Below are 26,793 nucleotides of genomic sequence, written 5' to 3' on the forward strand. Positions count from 1 at the left end.
TCTAGTGAAGACACTATCTTTGCCCCATTGAATGGATTTGACACTCTTGCACTGAGTAATGTATAGAATTGCTGAATCAGGGGTGCCTGGTGGCTCAGTCAGTTAAGCGTCTGCCTTTGGCTCAGGTCATGATCCCAGGGTCCTGGGATCAAGCCCCATGTTGGGCTCCCTGCTCAACAGGAAGTCTGCTTCTCCCTCTTCCTCTGCCCTGCCCTGCTCATGCTCTCTCTCTCTCAAATAAATAAAATTTAAAAAATAATAAATAAATAAAAAAGAATTGCTGAATCATTGTATTGTATGCCTGAAGCTAATACAACACTGTATGTTAATTACATTTCAATTTAAAAAAAGAACTACTCGGCCATTTGACTTTGCTCTTCTTTTTCAAGATTGTTTTGGCTATTCAGGACCCCTTGAATTCCATATGAATTTTAAGATTGGCATTTCCATGTTTCTGCAAAAAAGGCTGTTGGAATTTTGATAGAGATCGTGTTGAATCTGCACTCTACTTGACATCTTAATAATATACAGTCTTCCAATCCGTGAACATAGAATGTCTCCTTTAAGCTCTTCCAGCAATGTTTTCTAATTTTCAATATACAAGTCTTTTTTTTTTTAAGATTTTATTTATTTATTTATTTATTTATTTATTTATTTATTTATTTGACACAGAGAGAGAGCACAAGTAGGCAGAGCGGCAGGCAGAGAGAGAGGGAGAAGCAGGCTCTCCACTGAGCAGGGAGCCTGATGTGGGACTCGATCCCAGGAGCCTGGGATCATGACCTGAGCTGAAGGCCGTCGCTTAACCAACTGAGCCACCCAGGCGCCTCTCAATATACAAGTCTTTGGCTTCCTTGGTTACATTTATTTTTAGGTATTTCTTTTAGATGCTATTGTATATGGAACTGCTTTCTTAATTTCATTTTTGGATTGTTCATTGCTAATGTATAAAAGCACAACTGATTTTTATGTGTTGATCTTGTACCCTGCGACTTTGCTGAATTTATTGGCCTTTTCTGCATCAATTGAAGTGATCATGTAGGTTTTCCCCTTTGTTCTATTATGTAATGTATAACCTTAATCAATTTTCTGATGTTGACCCACTCTTGCTTTCCTGGGATAAATCCCACTGATAATAGAGTATACTATTTTTAATACACTGTTGGGTTGCGCTTGCTAATATTTTGTGGAGCAGTTTTGCGTCTATCTTCAGAAGGGAAATTGGTCTATAATTTTCATTTCTTGTGATGTCTTTATCCGGTTTTGGTAGGGTCAAACTTCTCTTTTTCTCCATTCCCCTACTCACCTCCCTCTGGTAACCATAAGTTTGTTCTCTATAGTTAAGAGTCTGTTTCTTGGTTTGCTTCTCTCTCTCTCTCCCTTTTTTTCCCTTTGCTTGTTTTGTTTCTTAAATTCCACATACGAGTGAAACCATATGGCATTTGTTTTTCTCTGACTTATTTCACTTAGCGTTATACTCCCTGGCTCCATCCACGTTATTGCAAATGGCAAGATTTCATTCTTTTTTATGGCTGAATAATATTCCTGTGTGTGTGTGTGTGTGTGTGTGCTTCTCACTTCTTCCTCATCCATTCATCTGTTGGTGGACACCACTTGGGCTGCTTCCATAATTTGGCTATTGTAAATAATGCTGCAATAAACATAGGGGTGCATGTATCCCTTTGTATTAGTGTTTTTGTATTTTGGGGGTAAATATCCAGTAGTATGATCACAGGATCATAGGGTAGTTCTACTTTTAACTTTCTGAGGAACCTCCATACTGTTTTCCACAGTGGCTGCATCAGTTTGCATCCCCACTGACAGTGCAAGAGGGTTCCTTTTTCTTGACATCCTTGCCAACACTTGTTTCTTGTGTTTTTGATTTTAGCCCTTTTAATAGGTGTGAGGTAGTATCTCATTGTGGTTTTGATTTGCATTTTCCTGATGATAAGTGATGATGAGCATCTTTTCATGTGTCTGTTGGCCATCTGGATGTCTTCTTTGGAGAAATGTCTGTTCATGTTCATTGTCAATGTCATGTCATGTCAGGGGTGGTGGTGTTGAATTGTGAAAGTTCTTTGTATATTTTGGATACTAACCCTTTATCCAATATGTCATTTGCAAATATCTTCTCCCATTCTGTAGGTTGCCTTTCAGTTTTGTCAATTGTTTCCTTTGCTGTGCAGAAGCATTTTAGTTTTATATGGTCTCAATAGTTTATTTTTGCTATTATTTCCCTTGCCCTAGAAGACATACCTAGAAAAATATTGCTCCGACTGATGTTACAGAAATTACTCCCTGTGCTCTCTTCTAGGATTTTATGGTTTCCTTTCCCACATTTAGGTCTTTAATTCATTTTTTTGCATTTTTTAAATTTTATTATGTTATTTAATCCATTTTGAGTTTATTTTTGTGTATGGTTTAAGAAAGTGATTTCATTCTTTTATATCTAACCGTCTAGTTTTCCCAACACCATTTGTTGAAGAGACTTTTTCCCACTGTATATTCATTCCTCCTTTGTTGCAGATTAATTGACCATATAATTGTGGGTTTATTTCTGGGTTTCCTATCCTATTCCATTGATTTATGTGTCTATTTTTATGCCAGTATCATACTGTTTTCTTTACTACTGCTTTGTAATATAACTTGAACTCTGGAATTGTTGATACCTCCATTTTTGGTTTTTCTTTTTCTTTTTCAAGATTGCTTTGCCTACTCGAGGTCTTTTGTGGTTCCATACAAATTTTAAGATTGTTCTAGTTCTGTGAAAAATGCTGTAGGTATTTTGATAGGGATCACATTAAATCTGTAGATTGCTTTGGGTAGTGTAGACATTTTAACAATATTTGTTCTTCCAACTCATGAGCATGGGATGTCTTTCCATTTCTTTGCATTGTCTTGAATTTCTTTCATCAGTGTTTTATAGTTTTCAGAGTATAGGTCTTTCACCTCTTTGGTTAAGTTTATTCCTAGATATTTTATTATTTTGGTGCAATTATAAGTGGGATTTTCTTAATTTCACTTTCCACTGCTTCATTATTAGTGTATATAAATGCAATAGATTTCTGCACATTGATTTTTCATCCCACGACTTTAGTGAATTCATTTATCAGTTCTAGTAGTTTTTTGGTGGAGTCTTTTAGGGTTTTCTCTATATAGTATCATGTCATCTGCAAATAGTGAAACTTTTACTTTTTCCTTAGGAATTTGGATGCCTTTTATTTTTTTATGTTGTCTAATGGCTGTGGTTAGGACTTCCAGTACTATGTTGAATAAAGGTGGTGAGAGTGGACATCCCTGTCTTGTTCCTGACCTTAGGGGAAGAGCTCTTAGCTTTTCATCATTGAGTATGATGTTGGCTGTGGATTTTTCAAATAAAGCCTTTATTATGTTGAGATATGTTCCCTCTAGACCTCCTTTGCCGAGGGTTTTCTTCATGAGAGTCTGTTGTACTTTGTCAAATGCTTTTTCTGCATCTATTGAAATGATCCTATGATTCTTATCCTTTCTTTTATTAATGTGGTTGTATCATGTTGATTGATTTGTGAGTATTGAACAATCCTTGCCTCCTGGGAATAAACCCCATTTGATCGCGGTGTATGGTTTTTTTAAATGTATTTTTGGATTCAGTTTGCTACCATTTTGTTGAGGAGTTTTGCAACTATACTCATGAGAGATATTGGTCTGTGGTTCTCTTTTTTGTGGTGTCTTTATCTGGTTTTGGTAACAGGGTGATACTGGCCTCAGAGAATGAATTTGGAAGTTTTCTTTCCTCTTCTATTTTTTGGAACAGTTTGAGAAGAATAGGTATTAACTCTTCTTTAAATGTTTGGTAAAATCTGCCTGTGAAGCCCTCTGGCCCTGGACTTTTACCTTTGGGGGGTTTTTTTGGTTGGTAAGGTCAAACATTTCAATGTGGGTGCCCACTTACCAGCAATCCTGGATGTACTGTGTTAGCTGAAGCAGCTGGGAGCATTTCTACGATTTGTTCTATTGACTGACTGAAAGCTGTACTCAACGGTAGCCTGTGTTACATGAGGTTAAGATGCCAGATATGCAGTGTAGAGGGAGGAATCTCTAAATGCCAGTGGTGTTGATAGCGTAGTGAACATAGCTGGTCTCCAGATGTTTAGGGCAACAAGAATGTTGGAGTTAACTCATCATGTATAACCCATTTAAACCCACTCTCTGGCCACGTGGACATTCCTTTCACAAGGGCTTTGAGAAATACATCAGGAGGTGTGGCAGAGACTAGCTAGGTGGTCGTTAAACCTGTTTCCTCTTCCTTTTCAGGACAAATTCGGACTACAGTTTCCAATGTCCCTTGTGGGTGTGTATGACCTAATCAAGGAACTTCCATTTGCCCAGCTGGATTTCGGACTTGCTACAGACCAACGACTCCTTTGTGTCTCCTACCTTCCCCCTTTTTGAAGTGCAATGTCTGTGGTAGTTACCCTGTGCCTGTTTCACCATTGCATGGTGGGTGTGCTGGGGACAGAAAACTTGGGTCGTAAGTTTCACAGATCTACAGGTGGAGAAAAATAGTACTTAAGGAGTCATACTTCAGGAATACACCCAAGGGGCCATGTTCACATCTGGTCCTAATTTCGATGAGATTCTGGACTTTGAGGTGACGCCAAAATGGAGCGGGAATTGGGTGAATGTATTCTGCCAGTGGAAGGGATGTAAATCATTGGGGGCCAGAGAATGAGCTATACTAGTCAGTTGCCAAGATGGCACCAATGATCTTCACCTCCTGGTATTCACACCCTTGTGTCATCCCCTTCCCTCGAGTGTGGCCTGAACCTAGTGACTTACTCCTACTGAGGAGAATATTGCAAAAGTGGTGGGATGTCACTTCAGAGAGTGGGTCAAGACTGACTTCCATCTTGCACTCATGCAATTTTCTCTCTCGATCTCATCTCACTTGACTGGTGTGATGAAGCAAGTGGCCATGTTATGAGCTGCCCTATGGAGAAAGGCCCACATTACAAGGACCTCAGGGCAACCAACAGGCAGTGAGGAACTGAGGCCCTAGTCCAACCACCCTCAAGGAATTGAATCCTGCCCACACCCACGTGAGTGAGCTGGGAAGCAGATCCTTCCCTGGTCGACCCTTGAGATGACTGCAGGCCCGCCTGACACCTTGACTGCAGCCTGCAAGACCCCGAAATTGAGAGCCAGCTAAGTCGTGCCCAGATTCCTGACCTACAGGAATTGTGAGATAAATGTCATGGTTTTAAACCACCAAGTTTTTGGAGTAATCTGTTACTCAACAATAATGAACACAGGCAGGCATGAAGGTTACGCACAAGTTCAGCAACACGGACTTCTACCTACCAAGGCTGATCTGGCTGTAGCATTGCTGAGTCCCCACCTGCCAGTGGCAGAGACCAATAAGGAGCCCCCACCCCCATGAAATATTTCCTGGGTGCAGGCTGATTACTTTGGGCCCCTTGTGTCCTGCAGCACAGAGCTGTAGGCTCAGAATTGGTGGGAATCCCAGCTCTGCCGGGCTGACATGCCCAGGCCAGGCCTATTCTTTGAGGGGCCTGCTTCCCGCGTGTCCGACGGGAACTTTGTGAAATGTCACATGGAGCTGGCACCCAGGAGGGGGTTCCTAAGGGACTGCTCCCTTCCCTTTGCAAAGAGTGCCCCAGGGGCGGAGGCCGTATCTGCCTCGAAATCCCTCTTCTCCCATCCCCACAATTTCAGGACTTCTGAGCAGCACGGTCAGTGTCTGCTCCTTCAGGCCCCCAGTGACCACGGACCTGGGGTCCAGACCCCACTCTCATAGGGTAACACCTTTACCAACGAGATTTATGTAGTGCGAAGGGAATAGAGTTCATATGCAGTGGGGCTCCAAACGCTGCTCCTGTCCCCCTCCTTCGGAGCCCTGACTGTGCAGGAGCCTGGGGAGAAGCGGGGACAGAGGACTTGGGCCTGGGCCTTGCCCTCCCTCAGGGAGCTCCCGGAATGGTGGGAGAAGCAGACCCATTCATCCTAGAGTGTTTCAGATGCCACGCAAGGGACAGTGGAAGCACTAGGAGGAGGAAAGGAGTCAGTTGGGCCTGAGAGAAGGAGTTGGGCTAAGTCCTCAGTAGAAGTACGGCCTCTTCCCCTCCTGGCCACCTGCAGACTCAGGAGCCATCCTGAGCAACGCGATAACCTCTGGGAGGATGCAGCAGCAGCGCAAGGAGCTGTCTCCTAGAAAACAACTTCGACGTGAGGATACCCTCTTCTTTCGGGATCCTTTCTCCCCATCCCCCACTCGTCTGCCGCCTCACTCGTCCCCTCCCCGCCACGGCCAGTCACTCCTTCCTAGGTGAGTGCCTGGGAAAGGGCGACCTCTGTGCCACCAGAGCGAGCTCTCTGGAAGAGGCCATGTTTAACCTGGGGCTTACAGGCTCGGAGTGGGGGCCTCTCCGGCAGAAGCCCCAGGATGCATGTCCGCTGTGAGGCACGGGGCAGGGCAGTGCCGAGCTGGAAAAGGTGCTCTGCAAACCGCTGAGGGCTGGGCCGTAACCTGGAGGACCCCAGCCTGGGCCCAGCAGTTTGCCGGCCTGGAAGCTGCTGGAGGTCACAGGTACCCTTCTTCCTGTCCTGTTGGGCCGCTTCTGGGGGCAGACTGCCTCAGGTGGGAATGGCAGTGAAGTGCTGAGCCTGAGCCCCCTCCTGTCTCTGTCGTAGCTCGCAAGCCCGTCTCTTCTGAGGTGTCTCCAACAACCCTCCCTTCATGACCAATTCCAAACAGGCAGGCAGACAAAAGGCCAGCCTTTTCCCCTAGACCGGTGCCTGGGGTTGAACTGGGTGCAGGACAGGGGTGTCCACTGGCTTCTGCCTCCCCTTCACTTGTACAGCCCAGTGCCTCCTGACCAGAAGACTAGAGGCAGGCCTGAGCCAGTCCCTCCCACCAATCAAAGCTACCAGAAGAGGGTGGGCCTTCTCACTCATCACTAGGTTCTTATCAACTGGAAATCTTGGGAAGGGGGAGAAATGGAGCAAAATGAACCCACTGAGTGAACACGCACGATGAGAAAGGGCAGAGTAGTGATAGTCCCCGATCTAGTCCAACACCCTCATTTTCATGACTCTGGAGGCACCCGGGTGGCTCAGTCGGTTGAGCATCCGACTCTTGGTTTCGGCTCAGGTCATGATCTCAGGGTCGTGAGACTGAGCCCCAGGTTGGGGCTCTGCACTCAGTGGGGAGTCTGCTTGAGAGTCTCTCTCCCTCTGCCCCTCCCCCTGCTCACACACACGCTCTCTCTCTAAATAAATGAAATCTTAAACAAAACAAAACAGAACTCCGGGGCCCAGAAAGGGGGGGTGGGGGGGGGGGAGAAAACTGTCCAATATAAAGGCACCATTCATATTTACATTTAAAAGCGAACTCAGCTTGAAACCATTATGCTAAGTGAAAGAACACAGTCACAAAGGATCACAAATTGTATGATTCCATTTATATAAAATGTCCAAAATAGGCAAATCCATATAGATTAGTGGTAGCCTAGGGTTGAAGGGCCAGGGGGACAGGGTGGGGGGAGTGGGGTGGGATGGGGTGGGGGGTGGGGGGATGGGACGGGGATGTGATGCCTAAGGAGTGTGGTTTCATTTTGGAATGATGAAAAAACATTCTAAAATCTTTTGCAGTGACGGTTGCACAACTAGAATATACTAAAAGCCACTGAATTGTATACTTTAAGTGGGTAAACTGTATCATGTATATAAATTATATCACAATAAAGCTGTAAAAGTGAACTTGGGCTGCAAATGACCACACATCTGAGCTTTACTCTCCATTCACAGGGGCCAAAGAAACCCTTTAGGGTAGAGAAAAGTCAGGGAAGCATCCCTGAACATGGCATATGGGTCGGACAGGAAAGCATTCCAGAAAGAATGAGATTATAAATATAACCTTGTTCTTAAGGGCAATAAAGCATCATGGATGGTTTTAAGCAGCAAGAGTGACATGATCAGTTCTGTACTTTAGAAACATCGCTCTAAATCACTGAATTTTACATTTAAAACAGGTAAACTTTACGATGTATAAATTATATCTCAATAAAGCCAAAACCAAAAATGCCTCTGGGGGGGCTTTGAGGACGGACTGGAGGGCATAAAGTGGGAGGGGGCTGGGGCAGAAGTTTAGGCGAGAGGTGTCAGGCCCATCTGTTGGGAGATGGGGAAAACTGGTTTGGGGATGGGGTGGGGGGAGACTCAGGATGTCTTGCCCACAGGTAAGGAGAACCCGGTAGAACTTGTTTTCAGAACCCAGAGCTCCCAGACTTCAGCCCTCCGCTGACAGGTGATGGAGGCACTGTTCTCCCCCTTCAAAGAGAAATGCACTTCAGAAACATATTTCCAAAAAATGTTGCTAAGGGTTTTATTTCTAACAAGAGGAAAATAATAAAATAAAATTAAAATAGGCTTCAGTTGGAACCAAGTTTCTTGTTTTGCTTTTTTTTTTTTTTTTTGAACAAATTAATTACACACCAACGATCTTCTTTTATTACAACATGAACCCAGGAGGAGGAAAGGAGACAGGGCAGGACAGGGAGAGAAGGTCAAGGTGGTTGTGAGGACAAGCACCAAAAGCTTTCTTCAGATCACAGGGAGCCTGCTCAGCTCCCCAACCAAATTCATTTAAAATAAAAAACTGTGAGCACAGCTATGTGAAGTTTCCTCCTCCTGGGTGGAACAGTCAGGGGAAGGGGGAGGAGAAAGGAGAGGGAAGGGGGGGAGAAAGTAGGGTCGGGGTGGGGGGAGTGGGAGGGAGAGGCAGGAAAGGGGAGGGAGGAGAAAGAGTGAGAGGGAGGTGAGGTTAGTGTAGCATGGCCTGGCCAGGGCCAGAACTGGGGAGAGAAGGGAGAGGAGTTTTCCCCCAGTTTGCATACGCACTGGCCTTGTCTCTGGAATGGTGCTGGCCCAGCCCCAGCCACCCCCCTGCCCACCTGCCCATCCATCTGTCTATCTGCCTCAGGTGTCTGGGAATGCTGGTTAGAGGCTACCAGGGAGGGGGACTCCAGGGGCCGGCCCCCAGGAGCTGAGGTCTGAACAATACCTTGGAGTCAGAATATAAAAGTCAAGGGACTCAGGAGTGGGCTCGGGGGGTGGGGTGGGGGGGGTGGCCATCCCCCCTTCTTGCCCACCTCCCAAGAAGCAGGCTTGATGGTCAGAAAGAGGATCCTTGAGGCCAAGGGGGTTTCTCTGTGGGGGGTCTGTGCTAGGCTCAGCCACTGTCACAACTGTTGCTGAGGCGGCTGCTGCGGGCAGGGCACATGCAGCCGAGGAGTCAGAGTAGAGAAAGGGGCCGAGGGGCCTGAAGTGGCCCCTAGCGCCGGCTCCAAGCCATTCTGGTTCTCCTGGGTGCTGGGGCTGCCAGTGGTGGGCAGGGGTTGGGGGGGGCCCTCACCCCCAGTCTCCTCCTCCAGCTCCTCCTCCTCCTGGGCCTCCTCGGCCTCTGGCCCTGAGCTCCGTACCCTCTTTGGCTCTAGCTCCTCTCGGGCTGGGTCATCGCCCTCCCCACCCCGATCCACCTTCCGCCGTCGCCGCCTCTCCAATGCCCGGCCCCGTGCCCGGCTCCCATGGCGCTCTGCCTTCTCCAGCTGTGTATCAGACAGGCAGAAAGAGGTGTGGGCCAGTGGTCAGGCCTGGGATCCCTGCCTCCTTGGCCTGACCTCCTGGCCCTGTCCATGATCCCTGTCCTCACCTCTAGAAGTGTGCGGATCCGCTCCATGTCTGGAGGCTGCCCAGCCCGCAGTAGCTGCCAGATGCTGTGGTTCTCATCCAGGGTCACCTCAAGCAGGTCCCCTTCTAACATGAGCTCCTCCAGAGGGGCCCGGGTGGCCTCAGGCAGCTCTAACGCGGGGCCAGTCAACTGTGGCAACAGCGAGGACAGCAGCTCCAGGTCTGGTGGGTTGCGGGGACAGGCTGGGTTAGAGGCTGCTCTGGGTTGTACCCCCGCCCCCCCCCCCCCCGAGCCGAGGAGCACACGGGGCACTGGGGATATCCAATCAGCAGCCTACCCACACCTAGACCTACCTCTCTTACCTGAGCCCTCCCCCGGGGCTACCTTCTCAGGGCTGGTCACACTGTCTCCGTTCTCCAGCAAGCCCAGGACCTGCCAAAGAGAGCGAGAACGGATGGTGGTGACTGAAGAACCAGGCCCTATTCCCCACCGACCCCCGACTTGGCACGTTCTGCCTCCTGGAGGAGGAGAGCAGACAAAGGCTGCGGCAGGGAGCAGTCGGGGGATCTGGACAGAATGTAGAATGGGGCAGGGAGGCCGGGCTGAGAGAGAGGTCAGAAGTCAGAGAGCGGGGACAGGGCTGGAGCGTAAACGGGGGCGGGGGCTAGGAGACAGGAATGTGAGGGCCAGAGCTGGAGCGGGCAGCTCACCTTGGGCATATCCTTGCCACTGCCTTCTCTGAGAGGGTCAGAGGCAGGGGCTGAAGGGTAGGTAGGGGGTTCCTCAGGCTTGGGCTCAGCCTGCAGCCGCTGGCGAAGCTCAGCCAGCCGTCCCAACAGAGCAGTCACGTCCTCAGAGGCCAAAGCCTGCCTGGCGCGGCCTTGCCAGCTGATGGCCCTCTCTGTGAGACACTGCAGGGCCTCGCCCTCAGGCAGCCGCACGGGCAGTCTCTGCAGGGCCACCAGCAGTGCCAGGATGGTCTCCAGGCGCGGGCGCCGTGAGCGCATGCACAGCGGACACAAGAATTTGGTGTCCCACTCCCACCAGGCCAGCAGTGGGGGCGCGGTGGGACTAGGCCTCGGGGAGCTGAGGAGGCGGGGTACCGACACACATCGCCCATGGAACCAGTCCTGACACAGGTCACACTGCAGCGCTCCCACCCCAGCCGGCACCTGCCCACACACACAGACAGAGGGTCCAGAGGAAGCCGTGGCCGACGACGCCAGTGGACTGGGCTTGGCGGAGTTGGTGCGACGCAGCTGCAGGATACCCTCCTTCTCCTTCTGTTCCCCCTCCTTGAAGGCCACGATCTGGCATGCCCAGGACAGCGGGAGAGGAGGTCAGCGGCCTGTCTGTCCCCTCCCTCCTCTGGCCCCATTAACACCCTACTCCCAAACCAGGAGAAGCGAGGCCCAGGGAGCAAGCGATCCGCCCAGGGTGGCCCCACTCAGACACTTATCACCGCCAGGCTCTCCTCTCACTGTGGTTCCTTGCTCCTTACCACAGAGCCTGGGTCCCTGAGGTCCTGTGCGGACAGTCCCAGCAGCTCCGTGTCAGATTTGTACAACCCCAGTTCCTTCTCCATCCACCGGCTGCGCTTAGTGCTATCCGAGCCGGCATCTGCACACGGGCAGAGCACCTAAGGCAGGCAGACAGGGCGCGGATGAGTAGGCCTCCCCTCCCTCCCACTACCAGGGCTCCCCAACCCCCCCAGTCTCCTGTGAGCCGCCTCGCAACAGCTGGCTGGAGGCAGGAGAGGCTGGGGTGTCAGGGCCCAGGCCTCACCTCCAGCAGTGTGTAGCAAGAGTTCTTCTTGAGGAAGGTCTTGGAGGCCTTCTCCCTCCAGGAGTGCGCTGTCAGCACCTGCAGCTCTAGCTGTCTCAGCTCCTCCAACCCCACAGGTAGGTCCCGGCCCACAGCCACCAGGCCCTCTAAGTCATCCAAGCAGGGGTAGTGGTCGCCATTCTGGGGCAGAGGTGAGAGAGAGCTCAAGTCAACTTGCCAGCATCTACCGAGGTTACTCTATGCCCGGCCCTGAGCCGGGAAGAGGCACCAGACTTGCAGTCTTTGGGCAGAACCAGACAGGGATCATGCTAAGGGAAGTGCCCCCTACAACCCCCACAGCCGCCGGCTCAGCCCGCAGGTAATCCGGTCAGTGCCCGTGACCATCGGACTCATCATTTTGTTGTGGCCTGCCTCTTCCACCCTCCCTGCCCCTACCCTCCCGACCCTTTCCGCAACCTCTCCACCCTCAGGCTGGCCTCCCATGGCTCGCTGCCAAGCACATTCTGCCTCCTCTCACTGGGCTGGACTGCTTCTCTAGCCAACCCAGCCTAACCCAATGTATGCCAGCTCTCCTGGCTGGACTGAAGATCTAGGGTGGAGGTTCAGGGGGCGACAGGGTCCTCACCTGAATCTCGTCCACGTCAGCTATCCAGGCCCGGGCCTTAGCAAGAGCCTCCTTGAGAGCCTGGATGTTGGGCAGGTGAACAGGGATGTTTTCTGCCTCGTGGATTATGGCCTCAAGCGTGGCTGGTGGATGCTTCTGCCTAAAGGTAGGGGGAAAAAAGAGGCCTCAGTCTAGAGTGATCTGCCTGACCGGCAGCCTGGCCTGCCCACCAGATACATCGGCAGGGGCCCCTGGAGCGGCCACTTGGGCCTACTTGCTAGCACTCTGCCTACAGGGGGCTGCCAGTCCTGCTCGCTCCAGACCGCATGCCCCCACCCAACTTCCGCCGTGGCCTCTGCGCCTCGGCTTGTCTGCCTGTCAGCCTGCTCGCACGGCCGGAACAAGCGGCGGGGCTCCCCTGGTGCCGCAGTCTGTCAGGGGGCCCTGCGGGGCTTTGCCCAGCACCTGTCCGCCCGTTAGTGCGTGTGCCCATGTCAGCCAGTGGGGTTAGTCCTCTATCCATGTCTGTATCTGTCCATCTCTGCTTCCCCGTAAGCCTAGCTCTGTCTCTATGTGTACATGTAGTTTAAAAAAAAAGAAAGAAAGAAAGATAAGCTAGGGAACAAAAAAAAGGAAGAAAGTCAATACACCAGTACTGGAGTCTGGTACCCAAGGCCACCCATGGGAATCACCCCATCCGCTTTCCCACTAAACCTTGAAGGTCGGGGCGGGGGAGGGGGGGTTGGGGAGCGGCTGGACCTACCTGGCCTCCAGGCAGAGGTGGGCTTTCTCCTCCCAGCGTTCGGCAATGGTGAGCAGCTCCTGCAGCTCAGCCCGGGCCTTATCGACAGCAGGGCTAGGGGCTACACTAGCACCCGCGACCAACAGTCCCCGCATGACAGCCAGGGTGCCCCTTCGGGCTGAGGGGGCCAGCGTGCGCTTCACCTCATCCAGCCATCGTGCCTGTTCCACCTGCCGCTGGAGCTGCTGAGCCTCAGGCACCTCCACCCCCAGCTGCTGCCCCCTCTCCAACAGGGACTGCAGTAGCCCTGGACTGGAGGGCAGTGAGGCCAGGGCCTCACGGGCCTCAGCCTGGTAGGCCTCCACCTGTTCCAGAATACCCTACCAGGATACAGAAGAAGAACGAACTCCTCAGCTGGACCCACTTGGAGGTCCCACCACCAAATACTTTTGCCCCACCTACCTTCTTACCCGCCAGTATTTGGGAAGAGAGCCTAACGTGGGCTGAGCTCTCCTCCTCTGCCATGCCCTAAGGTTCCCTGCCCACTAAAATACCCTGGGGAATTTGTTAAAACACAGATTCCTGGGCCCCACCCTTAGAGAGTCTTAATAGGGTTTGGTCAGGAGTCTATGCTCTGTTTTAGTCCCCAGAGGATTCTGATGTACAGCACCAGGAGACCCTCTGCCCTAAGAACACTCTGCTATGCTTGGCCTCCTCACAAACCCCTATGCTTCCACTGGTGTCCACTGCCCTCTTCGTCCCACCTCTCCTCTCCCTTCCTGAACTTGACTCAGCTTTCCAGGCCCACAAACATCCTTGTTCCTTTCTCCTCATCCACCTCCACCAGGACACCTTCTCTTGACTCTGCATCCTGTACTTACACCCCTGCCACCCGCCCCTTTGCCTCCCAGCTCCTGTTACTCTAATAGGCGCATCCTGTCTTGCCCAAACGTTTGACGCTTTTTAAGGAAGCCAAGAGTCGCCTGCTGCTCAGGTCTCCCAATCCCCCTGAACCCTCATCAGCACTCCAAGTGCACTCTTCCTCACCTTGACATCCCCAATCTGGTGCATGGCACAAGGCAGGTTGTTCATCTGGTCCAGAAAGGCCCGGAGCTCAGCCAGGGTCATCTGTAGACCAGCCACCCTGTGGGGGCTATGGAGTTTCACATGTGGGGTTTCAGGTCCAAACCCAGTCCCCTCCCTCCATCTCTGTGCTCAGATCCAATGCCTTTCCTCACACCTGCCCACCTTGATCTCTCCTACTCCACAGTGCCCCCAGCTGTCCAGATTAGAGGAGGTGGGTTTAATATATCAGCACATTCATATGATGAGAGCAAATGAGAAGGGGGGAATATAGGATATATGGCTGGGGGGGGTAGTTTAGAAATTAAATGATGGTAACAGAAGCTGGACTTTTCAACTCATCCTCTACCGTGAATTCTCTGATCAGGCTGATGCTTTTCTTGTCCCTAAACCTTCCACAACTCCTCCTTGCCCACAAAATCCCTAAGCCTGCCGGAAATCTCCAGGTACTGATAAAAAGGACCATTTCTAGCTTTCTTAGCACTCTTCTCCATTCTAGTTGCCTGATCTCCTTGCCCTCCCAACACCTCTTAGGCCACCCCACACGGCAGTGCTTGTCATCTGCCCAGTGGCGCTCAGAGTCCACTCCTCCTAAGTGCCAGCTCCTCAGCAGGCAGAATCTGAGCCCGCCACCTCCCACTGCCATACCCAGCTTCCTGGCCGCTGACGAGTCCCAGAGCCCGGGACACGCAAGCCTCCGCCTCGCTCAGGCAGTTCTTCAGTCGCTGCAGCAGCTCACTGTTTGGGAACCTCCGCTCACGGGCCTCAGACTCTAGCGCCCTCAGCTCTTCAAGGCCTGGAGAGAGAATGAAAGCAGCAAGGAGTAGGCAGTACTGAGTAAAGGCAGAGGAAGGGGGTGGGAGTGGGGTCCAGAAGAAAAGGGAAGAGAACTTGCCTGTGGAGTCCCTCCGTCCCCCCATCACTCACTGCGCTTCCGCCCATCCTCCACCTCCAGGGCCACTCGAACTTTGTTGGCCCAGGTGTCAAAGGACTCGGCCCGAACCTTCAGTTTATGCAGCATGGCAGGGAGCTCATCCAAGGTGTATCGATACCTGGAGGAAGATGGCAGGGAAGCACACATCTGGCCCAGCTCTGCAGCCCCCTCCTCAGCCTGCTTCCTTCAGTAGGCCCCCTGCTTACCGCAGGTACTGCCGGCTACTGGAGCACTTGCAGAGGTCATTGATGTGGGAAAGGCAGACAAGGCCGTCTGGGCAGTCATAGCAGGCCAGGGCTGATAGGAAGCACGTGGTCTTGCACTTGATGCACTGGCGCTCATCATCTGGGAGCAGCTCAAAAGCCTCTCGCTCAGCTTCCGTGATGCCCTGGGGGCAATTCAACCCACGCGCGTTATATAGAACAACAGGCCCCTATCTCTGCCACAACTGAGCCCCATGTTAAGACTCCAATCTGTGCTGAGAGTTCTAGAGAGCAAACCCCACAGAACATACTGCCTCTGTGAAGTTCAAGCTCTCCACACTGGGGAAATAGGATGAACCAGGGCAAGATCAGTGTGGGCTGAGAGGAAAAAAAAATCAGGTGAGAATCAGATCACCAGAAAGGGCCTTTAGGGTGAGAGGAGGTGAGGAAAGCGGTGGGCCAAGGCGCCAGAGAGGTGGCACTGTGTGGGAGTGGCCAAGGGAAAGGCTGAGAACAAGGGGAACGAGGCTGGCTTTGAGTCACTCAGCGCCCGTGTTCCAGGCGCCATGCCGGCAACCTGGCAGGCAGGACACACTGCAAAGCACATATAGAACTCACAGAAACAAAACTCTGTGCTTGTGTCCAGTGTTTAAAGATACAATTTTTTTTTTTTCAACAACATGGCTTCCAAACCTATGCCAATGACTTCATCTGTTACTCAGATGAAGAAAAAGCATTCTGTTCCAAAAATGGAGAAAAGCCAGTTATGCTGAAGTAACTGAAAGACAGTATGACGCTATGCATTATGGCCAATTTTAGGGATTTTTAAAGGGAAATTCTGACTAACAGTTTTTGTTCTATATTGACTGTAACATCTAACCTCTGCATCAGATAGGAGTCTGCTGTACATTACAAATCCCGCTCTGCCACTTATTTAACTAGTTGTGTGGTATGGAGTAAATAATTTACACCTCTCTGGGTTTGTTTCCCCATCTTATAAAATGGGAGATAATGGCACCATCTTCATTGTGTTGTCATGAAGATTAAAAAGGCACAGCAACTAAGGACTTAAAATTTTAAGTATCAGAACATTTAGAATAAGTGGAACCACAAAAGATCCCTAACAGCCAAAACAATCTTGACAAGGAAGAACAAAGCTGGAGGCATCATACTTCCTGATTTCAAACTATACTACAAAGCTATAGTAATTAAAACAGTATGGTACTTGCATAAAAACAGACACACAGAAAGTGTGTGGGAGAAAGTATCGGTACACCATCTATTTGATAAAGGGCTAATAACATCCAAAACATACAAGGAACTCATCCAACATCAATAGCAAAAAAAACCCCTACTAACAATCTGATCAAAAATAGGCAGAGAACTCAAACAGACATTTTCCAAAGAGATACAAATGGCCAAGAGGTACACGAAAAGATGCTCAACGTGACGATCATCATCATCAGGGAAATGCAAATCAAAATATCACCTTACACCTGTCAGAATGGCTATTACCAAAAAGACAAGAGATAGTAAGTGTTAGCAAGGGATGTGAAGCAAAGGGAACCCTCGTGCACTGTTGGTGGGAATGTAAATTGATTCAGCTACCTGGAAAACAGTATGGAGGTTCCTCAAAAAATTCAAAACAGAACTACCCTATGATCTAGCAATCTCACTTCTGGATATATATCCAAAGGAAATGAAATCAGAATCTCAAAGAGATATTCACAATAGCCAAGATACAGAAACAACCTAAGAGTCCATCAGTGGATGAACAGATCAAGAAGACATGGTATTTACATACAAGACTATTATCCAGCCACAAGAAAGAAGGAAATACTGCCAATTATAACAACATGGATGGACCTTGAGGGCATTATAGTAAGTCAAGTAAGTCAGACACAGAAAGACAAAATACTATAGAATGTCACTTATACGTGGAATCGAAAAAAGCCAAACTCATAGAAACAAGAGTAGAATGATGGTTTGCAAGGGCTGGGGAGTGGGGGAAATGGGGACATGTTGGTCAAGGGCACACACCAGTTACAAGTTTGGGGGACCCAACAAATACTATTATTAGCTCTAATTTGCAGATTAAGGATACCTATTTCACAGGCCTATCCCATTTTACTAAGGAGGAAACTAAGTCTCAGAGAGAGGGTCTGTAGCCTGCCCAAAGTAAGAATCTGGCGACAGTATATTTTGACTCTAAAGCCAGAGAATGCTCTAAGTTCAGATGCAGTCCCTAGGTATTTTAGGATCATAGATTCCACTGAGAACTGGATGCGAGCTAGGAGCCCTCTCCCCATAAAAGTACTCAAACACACACACACACACACACACACACACACACACACACACACAATCTTCTACAGATTTTTAAGACGGGGGGGTCCAGAACTCTTCTCTAAGGTAAGAGCCAAGTATAAAGAATTCTCAATGTCTGGATGAGAGTACCTAGTCTCCCACCTTGCTTCAACTCCTTCTTACAGTCTGGAACAACCCCAGGTTCATTATTTAATAATAGCACTCAAGAGAGAGAAAATGATGCCTGGGAAAGCCCAGGGGCTTACCAACTAACACCACAAACTTCCAACATTACCACAGCTGAAATTCTCCTTATAGTCCATGCTCACGGGCAAGTTATAAATGAGCTTTAACATAAGAAAGTATTACCCTAAATGGGCAGCAAGGGGTCACTCAGGACCAGCATTCCTTTGTAATACTAAAGAGGACTCTCACTAAGTCACTTCCTAACTGCGCAAGTGTGGAGCTTTAAGAAGGCAGTTGAACTACATGAGCAGCAGTCCCACTCACCTACAAACACAACTGACCACTTGCTTATGAGAGATCTATTAGAGGACTGCTTTAAAAAAAATAAAGGAGGACCACCTTGTATTTGGTAGTAGCACTCTAGTTTGAGCTACTGAATCATCTGAATGTAATAAAATGGCATTTCCTAAGAAATGTTCCATATTTCAATCATTTTCTTCATGCATTACTATTACCAATAACAGCAGCTATTACAATGCAAGTGCAATTAACAGATGCTTTGACATAAATCACCTTCCTCAAGCAATTACAATTCCCTTGCAAGTTCGGTATTTATTCCCATTTTACAGAGTGGGGAAGTGAGACTATCAGAGGTTAAATAACCTGAAAAGGTCACCCAGCTAAATCAGCAGTTGAGGTTTCACATGCCAGCCTGTCCTGTTGGGTTATTTAAATAATGACGAATAGCAGTGACACCAGCACTTGCTACGGGTCAGTTACTTAATAAACATAATCTTTAATCTATTCAACTATCCCAAAAGATAAACATCATAATCCCCATTTTTCAGAGTCGGATACTGACAGTGAAGTAAATTAACTTGCTCACAGTTGTTGATAAATGGCAGAGCAGAGAATGGAATGTGATTTCCTTCTTTTTTTTAAGATTTTATTTATTTATTTGAGAGAGAGAGAGAGAGCGCAAGCTAGAAAGAGCACAAGCAGGAGGGAGGGGCAGAGGGAGAGAGACAAGCACACTCTCTGCTGAGCAGGGAGCCCAATGCGGAACTCGATCCCAGGACCCTGAGATCATGACCTGAGCCGAAGGCAGACGCTTAACTGACTGAGCCACCCATGCGCACAGGAATGTGATTTCCAATCCAGATGGATCTAGTTCTTTTTACTATACCCCAAGAATAGAAGCTACATCTACTTCTTCCTTGCCCCACTTCTGCCAGGATAGCGTGCCCAATTCAGGGCCCTCTCCCCTCCACCCTACCTTCTCAAGCAGGGCCTTTCGCAGACGCCGTTCCTCCTGCACCATGATGAACATCTCCTTATGCACAGCTGCTGCCAGGTTCAGGTCCAGCTTCTCTGGGCAGGCAGCCATCTTACAGATGAGCTCCTCATGGGAGAAGACGCAGTATCTTCGGAGCCGGCGGTAGTGCTCAATGCACTGGCGCCCAGCCGGCAACTGTGGACAGATTCAAGGCTGAGCGTGGCCAAGTCTGAAGGCCGTGGTGCCTCAGCTTCCCCACAACCCTCCTGCTTCTCCCTGCCAGCCCACCACACTCCAGACTCACCCAGTCAGCAGTGCAAAAGTTGACAGCCTCTGCAAAGTTGTAGCCTTGGTTGAAGCCACTGTGGTAAGCACGAGGGAAGGTAATGACGAATTCTCCTGCACACTGGTTTGTGCGGACAACCTGAGGAAGAAAAAGGCCAAGGTCACTGAGACAGGTTTTCCAGGGTCGGGAGAAACTTGATTTAAGAGCAGGATCCAGGGCGCCTGGGTGGCTCAGTTGTTAAGCGTCTGCCTTCGGCTCAGGTCATGATCCCAGGGTCCTGGGATCGAGCCCCACATCGGGCTCCCTGCTCCAGTGGGAAGCCTGCTTCTCCCTCTCCCACTCCCGCTGCTTGTGTTCCCTCTCTCGCTGTGTCTCTCTCTGTCAAATAAATAAAATCTTTAAAAAAAAAAAAAAAGCAGGATCCTTAAGGAGACAAAGGAGAGCCTGAAGGAACAGCGTGACAATAGACTCTCAGATCCTCCAATTATAAAAGGAAGGACCATTGGCCTCGGCTCTCAAAGTGGAGATCTGTTAGCAGCAATAGGAACATTTGCGTCAAAAGTAGGCAATGTACATACCAAAATATCTCAACTTTCCTACTAATTTTTATAAAAATTTAAAATACCACTTTTCATTAAGCTGGCAATGGCTTTTTCATTAATAATTACTTTTATCAGTCACATAGGCAGTTCCAAGAGCCAAATGGTCTATAAGATTTGTTTTAAAGTTAGCAGGCCCTGCCATTCTCCACTTCTCAGAGCCAATCACTTTCACCTCTTCTGATTATTTTGGCATTTACCTTAACAACCTTAAATAACATGCCTCTAGACTTTAAAGATAGCCTCCTATTATTTCTCAGTTTGCTTAGTTTTCTGCACATGTCTTAGTAATTCAATCCCAACCTTTAAGACAAGTGTCCAACCCTCCTCTTGCCTATCAGTTTTCACCTTTCTGTAGCAGAGCCCTATGATCTGTTCCAACTCGAGCCAGCTGTCGTCCTCCCTGGACCGTCCCTCTCCCATGATGATCTCTCCTGTTCCCTAGATCCCAGGTCTTCCTCTTTCTTGGTGTTTACTCTTTGGCTATACTTGAGCACATCCTCCAATAGCTTCCCAGGAAGTGGTGTGAAGAACTTTTTTTTTTAAAAAAAAGTCTCTATTCTACTCTTGTACTTCATAATTTGACCATACAGAATTCTAAATTGAAAACCATTTTGAAGGCATGGCTCTAATCTTCTAGATTCTAGTGTTGCTTTTGAAAAGTCTTAAGCCACTCTGGTTTCTAATGCTTTGAATTAAACCTGTTTTCTCTCAGGAAGCTTGTAGGATTTTTCTGATCCCAGTGTTTGATATAAAAATTCACCAGATATACCTTGGTGTGCATCTATTTTCATTCATGTACTGGGTAGGCCCTTTGATTCTGAAAACTCAGCCTTTTGGTTCAGGGAAATTTTCTTGAATGATTTCATTAATGATTTGATTCTTTGTTTTCATCTATTCTCTCTTTTCAAAACTCATTATTTGAATATTGAACCTCCTGAACAAAATCTCTTCTTTCAACTTTAGTAATTTCCCATCTTTATTTTTTATTCTATTTTCTGAGAGTTCCTTAACTATTGATCTTCTAAACTTTTTTCTTCCCTTTACTATCACAGTTTTAATTTCCAAGAGCTCTTTTTTGTTTTCAGGGTGTTTTCAAATAGTATCCTGTTCTTATTTCAGTTTGTGCTATATGCTTATCTCTGAAGATCTTCATGAGGTTTCTTTCCCTTTTTGAAGTTTACTTCTTTGCCTGCCTAACCTGTTTATCCAAGTTGTTTTGTTTGGTTGGTTCTATTTTCTAGAGTTTCCTCAGCTGTCTGTTAATCTGTGACTGTCAACTTTAAGAGTAAGAAACGGAAAAGCTAAATGGAAGTTCTGAGTATATAGGTGAAGTCTGTCAACTGTGAGCTTCACTGCAGGGTGATCTGGAAGCGCCATTCAGTTTGGGAAACTCTAGGTCTTTCTTTTCGGGCCACTCAGAGTCTCCAGAGAAAACTCTCCCATTTTTTTGCCTGGAGGAAAAAGATCTGTCTGCCAGTGTTCTAAGAGCCAAGTGAAAGAAGACAGCTGGGAACCTCAGCATCCACTATGGACACAATGATGAATCCTACTATTTTCACTATACCTCCACCCTCAACTGTATCTAGAAGACCTCAGTCCAGAGATCTTTTATTTTTACCTCTTCAGAAGTAAAGTCTTTTGCTTTAGTGACGGAGGGTCACATTTCCAGCTGCCCAGTGTGGAAGGGGACCTCACAGCTTCCTATATAGACATGAACCAATCCCTATTTTCACCTCACTCATCTTTCTTCCGAAAATGCCTGGTGTCACTGACTACGGAACCTCTGGGGGAATTCTGAGGTATCAATCAGATTGGCTGGTTCTCAGATGTCTCAATACTGGCCTAAGATTCAGTTTTCTCATCCATTTTCTGGTTTCAAGAATTTTATCATTGTATCCTCTCTTGTAAAAACCTTAAAAAAAAAAACAAAAACCTTTGTGCCATTTGAGTGGTTTCAGTAAGGAATGGAAGCAGCCATGTGTTATGTTTAATTTGCCATCTATAGGAGAAGTCTCACAAAGGTTTTTAGGATGAACATTCAATGCTGATGAACAGAGTGAAATAGGTGCAGTGCTGATAATAGGACCAGTAACTTCTACTCTCTGGAAAACCAAATTGCTAATATAGATCAAGAACCTAAAATGTTTATATCCTTCAACCCAACAATTCTTCTGTAAGGATTCTAGATTACTATGGAGAGAATTAACATCCTCACAATATTGAATCTGCCCATTCATGAATACATCTCCACATTTATTCAGGTCATACATCAGCTCCCACCTCCAATACATTTTCTTCTCAAATCTATCCCTACTTAGGGGCAACATCAGTATTTCTTGCCTGGATTACTGCACTGGCCCCCATTACCAAGCACTAGAATGATCTTCCAAAAAACGCAAATCTGACTGGCAAAGCCATGGCCAAGAACCCCTTACTTGAAACCCCATGTCCACATGATGAAGCCACGGCTCCAACAGGCAACTCTTATCTTCCTTCAAGGATCACCACTTCTACAAATGCTTTCCTGACCACCCCCCCCCCCAATGACCCAGTCTGCTGTCCTTTTGAAGCACCTCTAACATTTACTCACCTCTATTCTCCACTCAACTGCACATACCCAAAGGCAGGGACCGGTTTATTTGTCTTCAAGGTGTTGGCCAAAGGCCCGTACACAGAGGGAGTTCTAGCCAGTACTTGCTGAATGATCTAGACCCAGCCTTAATTTTATAGATGTGAAAACTGAGTTCCAGAGAAGCATCAAGTAGCAGGGTCAGAAACAGAACTTAAGGCTCCTGACTCTTCATCTCAACCTGCACCCTCACTTTGGCCATGTCCCTTTACCATTTCCTATGTAGTTATCTAAAAAGGCTCTCCTCACATTCTGCAGTCATTCAAAATGACCCAAATGTTCATCGAGTGGTGAATGGATAAACAAAATGTGGTACTTCCATAAAATGTAGTATTCCACCATAAATTTAGGAATGAAGTTCTGACACATGCTACAACATGGATGAACCTCGAAAACATTATGTGAACTGAAAGAAGCCAGATGCAAAAGACCACATATTATTCCATGTATGTGAACTGTCTAGAAAAGGGAAATCTCTAGAGACAGAAGGCAGATGACTGGTTGCCTGGAACTCGGGGTTGGAATGGAGACTGACTACAAAAGGGCACGAAGGATCTTTTTGGGGTGACAAATGTTCTAAAACTGGATTGTGGTGATGGTAGCACAACTCTGTAAATTCACTGAACTGTGTGTACTTAAAATGGGTGAATTTTATGGTATGTAAATTATACTGCAATAAAGTTGTGGGGTTTTTTTGTTTGTTTTAAAAGATGGTTATAAGCAATTCATAGTAAGGAAGCAAAAATCATTCTAGACCAGCACTGTCCAACAGAAATATAATGCCAGCCACATATATACTTTTAAATTCTCTAGTAGCCACATTAAAAAAGTAAAAAGAAACAGGTGAAACTAACTTCAATGTATTTTATTTAATATATCCACAGTATCACCATTTCAATGCGTATGTGGCATACGAAAGTATTATTAGTGAGGTATTTTCATACTAAGCCTTGACATCCAACATGTGTTTTATACTTTCAGAACATTTCAGATGAGATTAGCCGTGTTTCAGGTGCTCAGCAGCCACATGTAGCTAGTGGCTACCAAACTGGACAGTGCCGTTCTAGACCATTTAAACTTAAAAAGAGATTATAAAATCCATACACTGATTATTCTTATGTCAAAATTTATGTAGAAAAATAACAGAAACATAACAAAGTGTGGAGGAAATAGAGATGACCACTCTAAATTTCCATTTTCTGGAAAGGGGGCAGGTTTCTTTTATAATGAAGATAATACTTACACTATATAGCTATAAAAAGAAATGGCCGCCTTCCACCAAAGGGGAAGGGGGGAGGGGGTGGGCTAAAGATAGCTCCTTGGGGAGCTTCAGCTGGCACAACCGCAGCCTGCCAGCATGAGAATATGAAAATCAGATGCCTTGGATTGAGGGGATACTGCCAAGTCCAGAAAGCCTGGAGATGCTGGGAACCACCTACAGGAGGGGCAGGGCCGGGGGGTGGGGGTGGGGGGCGGGGGGGAAGCAGCAGCTGGCCAGAGAAGCTGGTGAGCCATGAGCAGGACAAATGCTGTGGAGCTGGAAGCAAAGAGCACATGTTTAAAAATCTGTATTAAAGTTTTCTTAAAAAGAGGTAAGAGTTAAACAGCTATATATCTTATCTATCTAAATCCTTAAAGATCCTCTTCCACTCTTACAAATGTTTCTTGACACTGTAGGCAAGGACCAATGCTGTGCTGTGGGTGAGGAAGAAAGGAGTGTGAGGAAAAGTCAGACCCAACGCCTACTTAGGAAGAGCAGAAGTGGAAGGGCCCTCGATCACGTCTACCTCTCGAGTCCAATAGTTCTTAAAAGGAGTGAGGCAGTGAGAGAAAAGGATACCCCACCCGCCCCACCACCTTGAGTGGAGAAAGGCTGCCTGAACTGTTGTGGGATATACTTCCTCTAATTCCCTAGATCCCTCAATGCTTAGTTAAGTATCACTAAGTATCACTAAAGTATACAATAAAAAATATTACAAGGTATGTAGTGTATCAAAACAAGCTGAAGGCAAGAAGAAATTTGAGTGAGAACCACTGGCCTAGTCCAAAGCCCTACTGTACAGATGAGTGGGGATCTCAAGGAGACATTAATTCAATATGCAGTGACTGCCTACCATGTCCTATGCATTAGACTAAGTGGCAGGGCAGCCAAGGTTGTGGTGGTGGGGAGCACCGGGGGGGAGGTTGAAGGAAGTGGGAAGGAGGAGTAGCACAGAATAAGACTTAAAACACAGGTGGAGGATGTACTAATTACTGTTCGTACAGAAGTGCTGATCAGGCTGTCTTAAGATCCACATCAGAAAACCGGCTGATGCTAATGCTAGAAATTCCCTTATAGGCAAGCCAGACTGTATAAGCAGCAAAACATTTTATGGAGTGGGAGAGGAGTCCACAGAGGAGGAGGACAGGTTCAGTCTAGGACTCTGGGTTTAACTTTTTTTATTTTAAATGTTGATAGACATTAGCACTTTTTAAAGAAGAGGTTATGTACCACCCCCCAGCTTGAGATATGACATAAAATCGTTTAAGTTTAAAGTGTACAACATGTTGACTTGATACACTTACATGTTGCAAACAAAAATTACTACCGTAGAACTTACGACCTATTACATAATTTAAAAAAAACACCCATTGCTCCCAGAAGGGCTACTATATAGAACATGTCAGAGACGGCTAGTAACCCCCCAATATTCATTCTCACCCTCTTTCACAACAATATGAATTTGTAACTGGGACATGACCATCCAGAGTAAGAATCACATTTTCCAGTCTTCCTTGCAGCTAGATGTGGCAATGTGACTAAACTGTGACTAACAGGAGATGAATGGAAATGATGTGCGTCTTTAGGAATAAGGAGACTTGTCTTGCCCTGTCCTCCCACTTCGCTCTTCCACTGGCTAGAATACAGACATGAAAAGAAGCCATCCTGAGGTGCTGCCCTCAAACACATGGCCCAGAGGGCTCACCATCACATTGCTTATCTAACTACTATGATGTGAGGTCTCTATTAGAGTTGTCAAATTAAGATAGAAGAAGAAGGAGAAAGAGGCAGGGGTAGATTCCAGATGATGACCACCACCACAGCCACCACAACCACGACCACAACCACCACGAAGGACACGCTACATCATTTCTACCCCTTGGTCCTGTTTCCTGAGCACTCACCGGCACACCATGGGACATGAGGGTGTTGGGATTCATTAGGGTGACAAGTTGGTGCAGGAGGTCAGGCTGGCTATCAAAGAGCTCAGGTGTCAGCTTCTTCATCACCTCTTCCAAATGTTCTGCCGCAAGGGAGGGTACCCCATACCAGGTCTTCGGCTCACCCCTGGCCACGTGGAAAGGGGACACACAGAGTGGTCACACACGTGGTCCCGAGGGAGCCTACCCTGCCTCCCTGGCTTCCCAGGACCCCCACTCACCAATGGAGGTAGTTAATGGAGTAACTCCAGTGATCCTCAATATGCCAGCAAAAGGCTGAGAAGACCATGCCCACATAGAGCCAGGGCACCTTCATGCCAGAAATATCCGCATTGATGTGGCACAGCACGGACTGCTCCAGGACTGGCATCACATTCAGGTTCCAGCCGCTGGTGGCGTACTCCTGTCAGGTTGGGTATTGGTGGAAAGGGGATGAGGCTTATGCTAAGGAGCTGAGCTCTTTAGCCCAGGGAACCTTAATTTTGAGGTCACAGACCTCTTTGACACGTCTGAGAAATATTATAGATGTTCTCCACCTCCTACCTGCCAAATGCACACACACAAAATTTCAATTCCCTTCAATTTAGGGAGTTTTACAGATATACTCACTCACCAAAATACCTGCAAGCTAAAAGCCCCGCTCTGGACCAAAATGCTCCCTTCTCTGGAGGTAGGCCTGGGCCCTCATTTTTTCCCACATATTCCAGTCCCTGAACACTTCTTATGAATGAGCCAGGCACCCTTCCAAGTATTTCATACACCTTCTCATTTAATTCTTACAACAAATTTGTAAGGTAGATACGATCCCCATCCTACAAAGAAATAGCCAATCTCATGCTTAGAGATGCCATGCCAGATACCGGGCTGTGTTCTTTACGTATACCATCTTATCTAAATCGCACAGCAGCCGTGGGAAGCGGGCATAATTACCCCCACCCAACAGAGATACTAAATGACTTGCCAAAGCACACACAGCTGACATATAACCATGAATCATCCACTCACCTCCTCCTCGGGGGTTAGGTGCCGCTTACTGTCACTGACAGGGAAACCGCTGCCAAATTCTTTGGAATGGATGTCAGCCCCATACTCAACAGTCACATCTTCCTCAATGCTGTTCACCAGCCGCCAGAACTCCTTCTCCACGAGTTCTGTAGGCACCATCTGGGGAATAGGGGTAGCAGATGACCATGGCCCATCACATCCTGGCCCCAGTGACTCAAAAGAGCTAAGCCCATCAGGCACCAACACCTATGATGCTAGCCCT

General features: G+C 47.8%; 1 protein-coding gene across 11 annotated transcripts in view; it reads right to left on the reverse strand.

Moving 5' to 3' along the window:
- Positions 1-7,445: 7,445 nt before the first annotated feature.
- KDM5C (lysine demethylase 5C) overlaps positions 7,446-26,793 on the reverse strand; it is a 31,889-nt gene continuing 12,541 nt past the window's right edge. For 3 of the 11 annotated variants that reach the window (XM_045878247.3, XM_045878211.3, XM_045878203.3), the window contains 17 exons: positions 26,532-26,690; positions 25,748-25,929; positions 25,491-25,653; positions 19,113-19,232; positions 18,809-19,003; positions 15,043-15,224; positions 14,830-14,954; positions 14,551-14,698; positions 13,867-13,972; positions 12,841-13,199; positions 12,099-12,237; positions 11,474-11,653; positions 11,190-11,327; positions 10,399-10,998; positions 10,042-10,120; positions 9,710-9,909; positions 8,359-9,605 (listed from right to left, as the gene is read on the reverse strand). In XM_045878247.3, coding sequence (XP_045734203.1) covers positions 9,240-9,605; positions 9,710-9,909; positions 10,042-10,120; positions 10,399-10,998; positions 11,190-11,327; positions 11,474-11,653; positions 12,099-12,237; positions 12,841-13,199; positions 13,867-13,972; positions 14,551-14,698; positions 14,830-14,954; positions 15,043-15,224; positions 18,809-19,003; positions 19,113-19,232; positions 25,491-25,653; positions 25,748-25,929; positions 26,532-26,690 — 3,441 coding nt within the window. In that variant the 3' untranslated portion in view covers positions 8,359-9,239. Of the gene's footprint in view, positions 8,329-8,358; positions 9,606-9,709; positions 9,910-10,041; positions 10,121-10,398; positions 10,999-11,189; positions 11,328-11,473; positions 11,654-12,098; positions 12,238-12,840; positions 13,200-13,866; positions 13,973-14,550; positions 14,699-14,829; positions 14,955-15,042; positions 15,225-18,808; positions 19,004-19,112; positions 19,233-25,490; positions 25,654-25,747; positions 25,930-26,531; positions 26,691-26,793 lie in introns of those variants that run through there. The other 8 variants (XM_045878231.3, XM_045878221.3, XM_045878238.3 and 5 more) reach the window with 7 other exon arrangements.

Source organism: Mirounga angustirostris, unplaced genomic scaffold (assembly GCF_029215605.1).
Source record: "Mirounga angustirostris isolate CCGP_5_RB_7025 unplaced genomic scaffold, mMirAng1.0.hap1 SCAF_11, whole genome shotgun sequence".
Classification (NCBI taxonomy): domain Eukaryota; kingdom Metazoa; phylum Chordata; class Mammalia; order Carnivora; family Phocidae; genus Mirounga; species Mirounga angustirostris.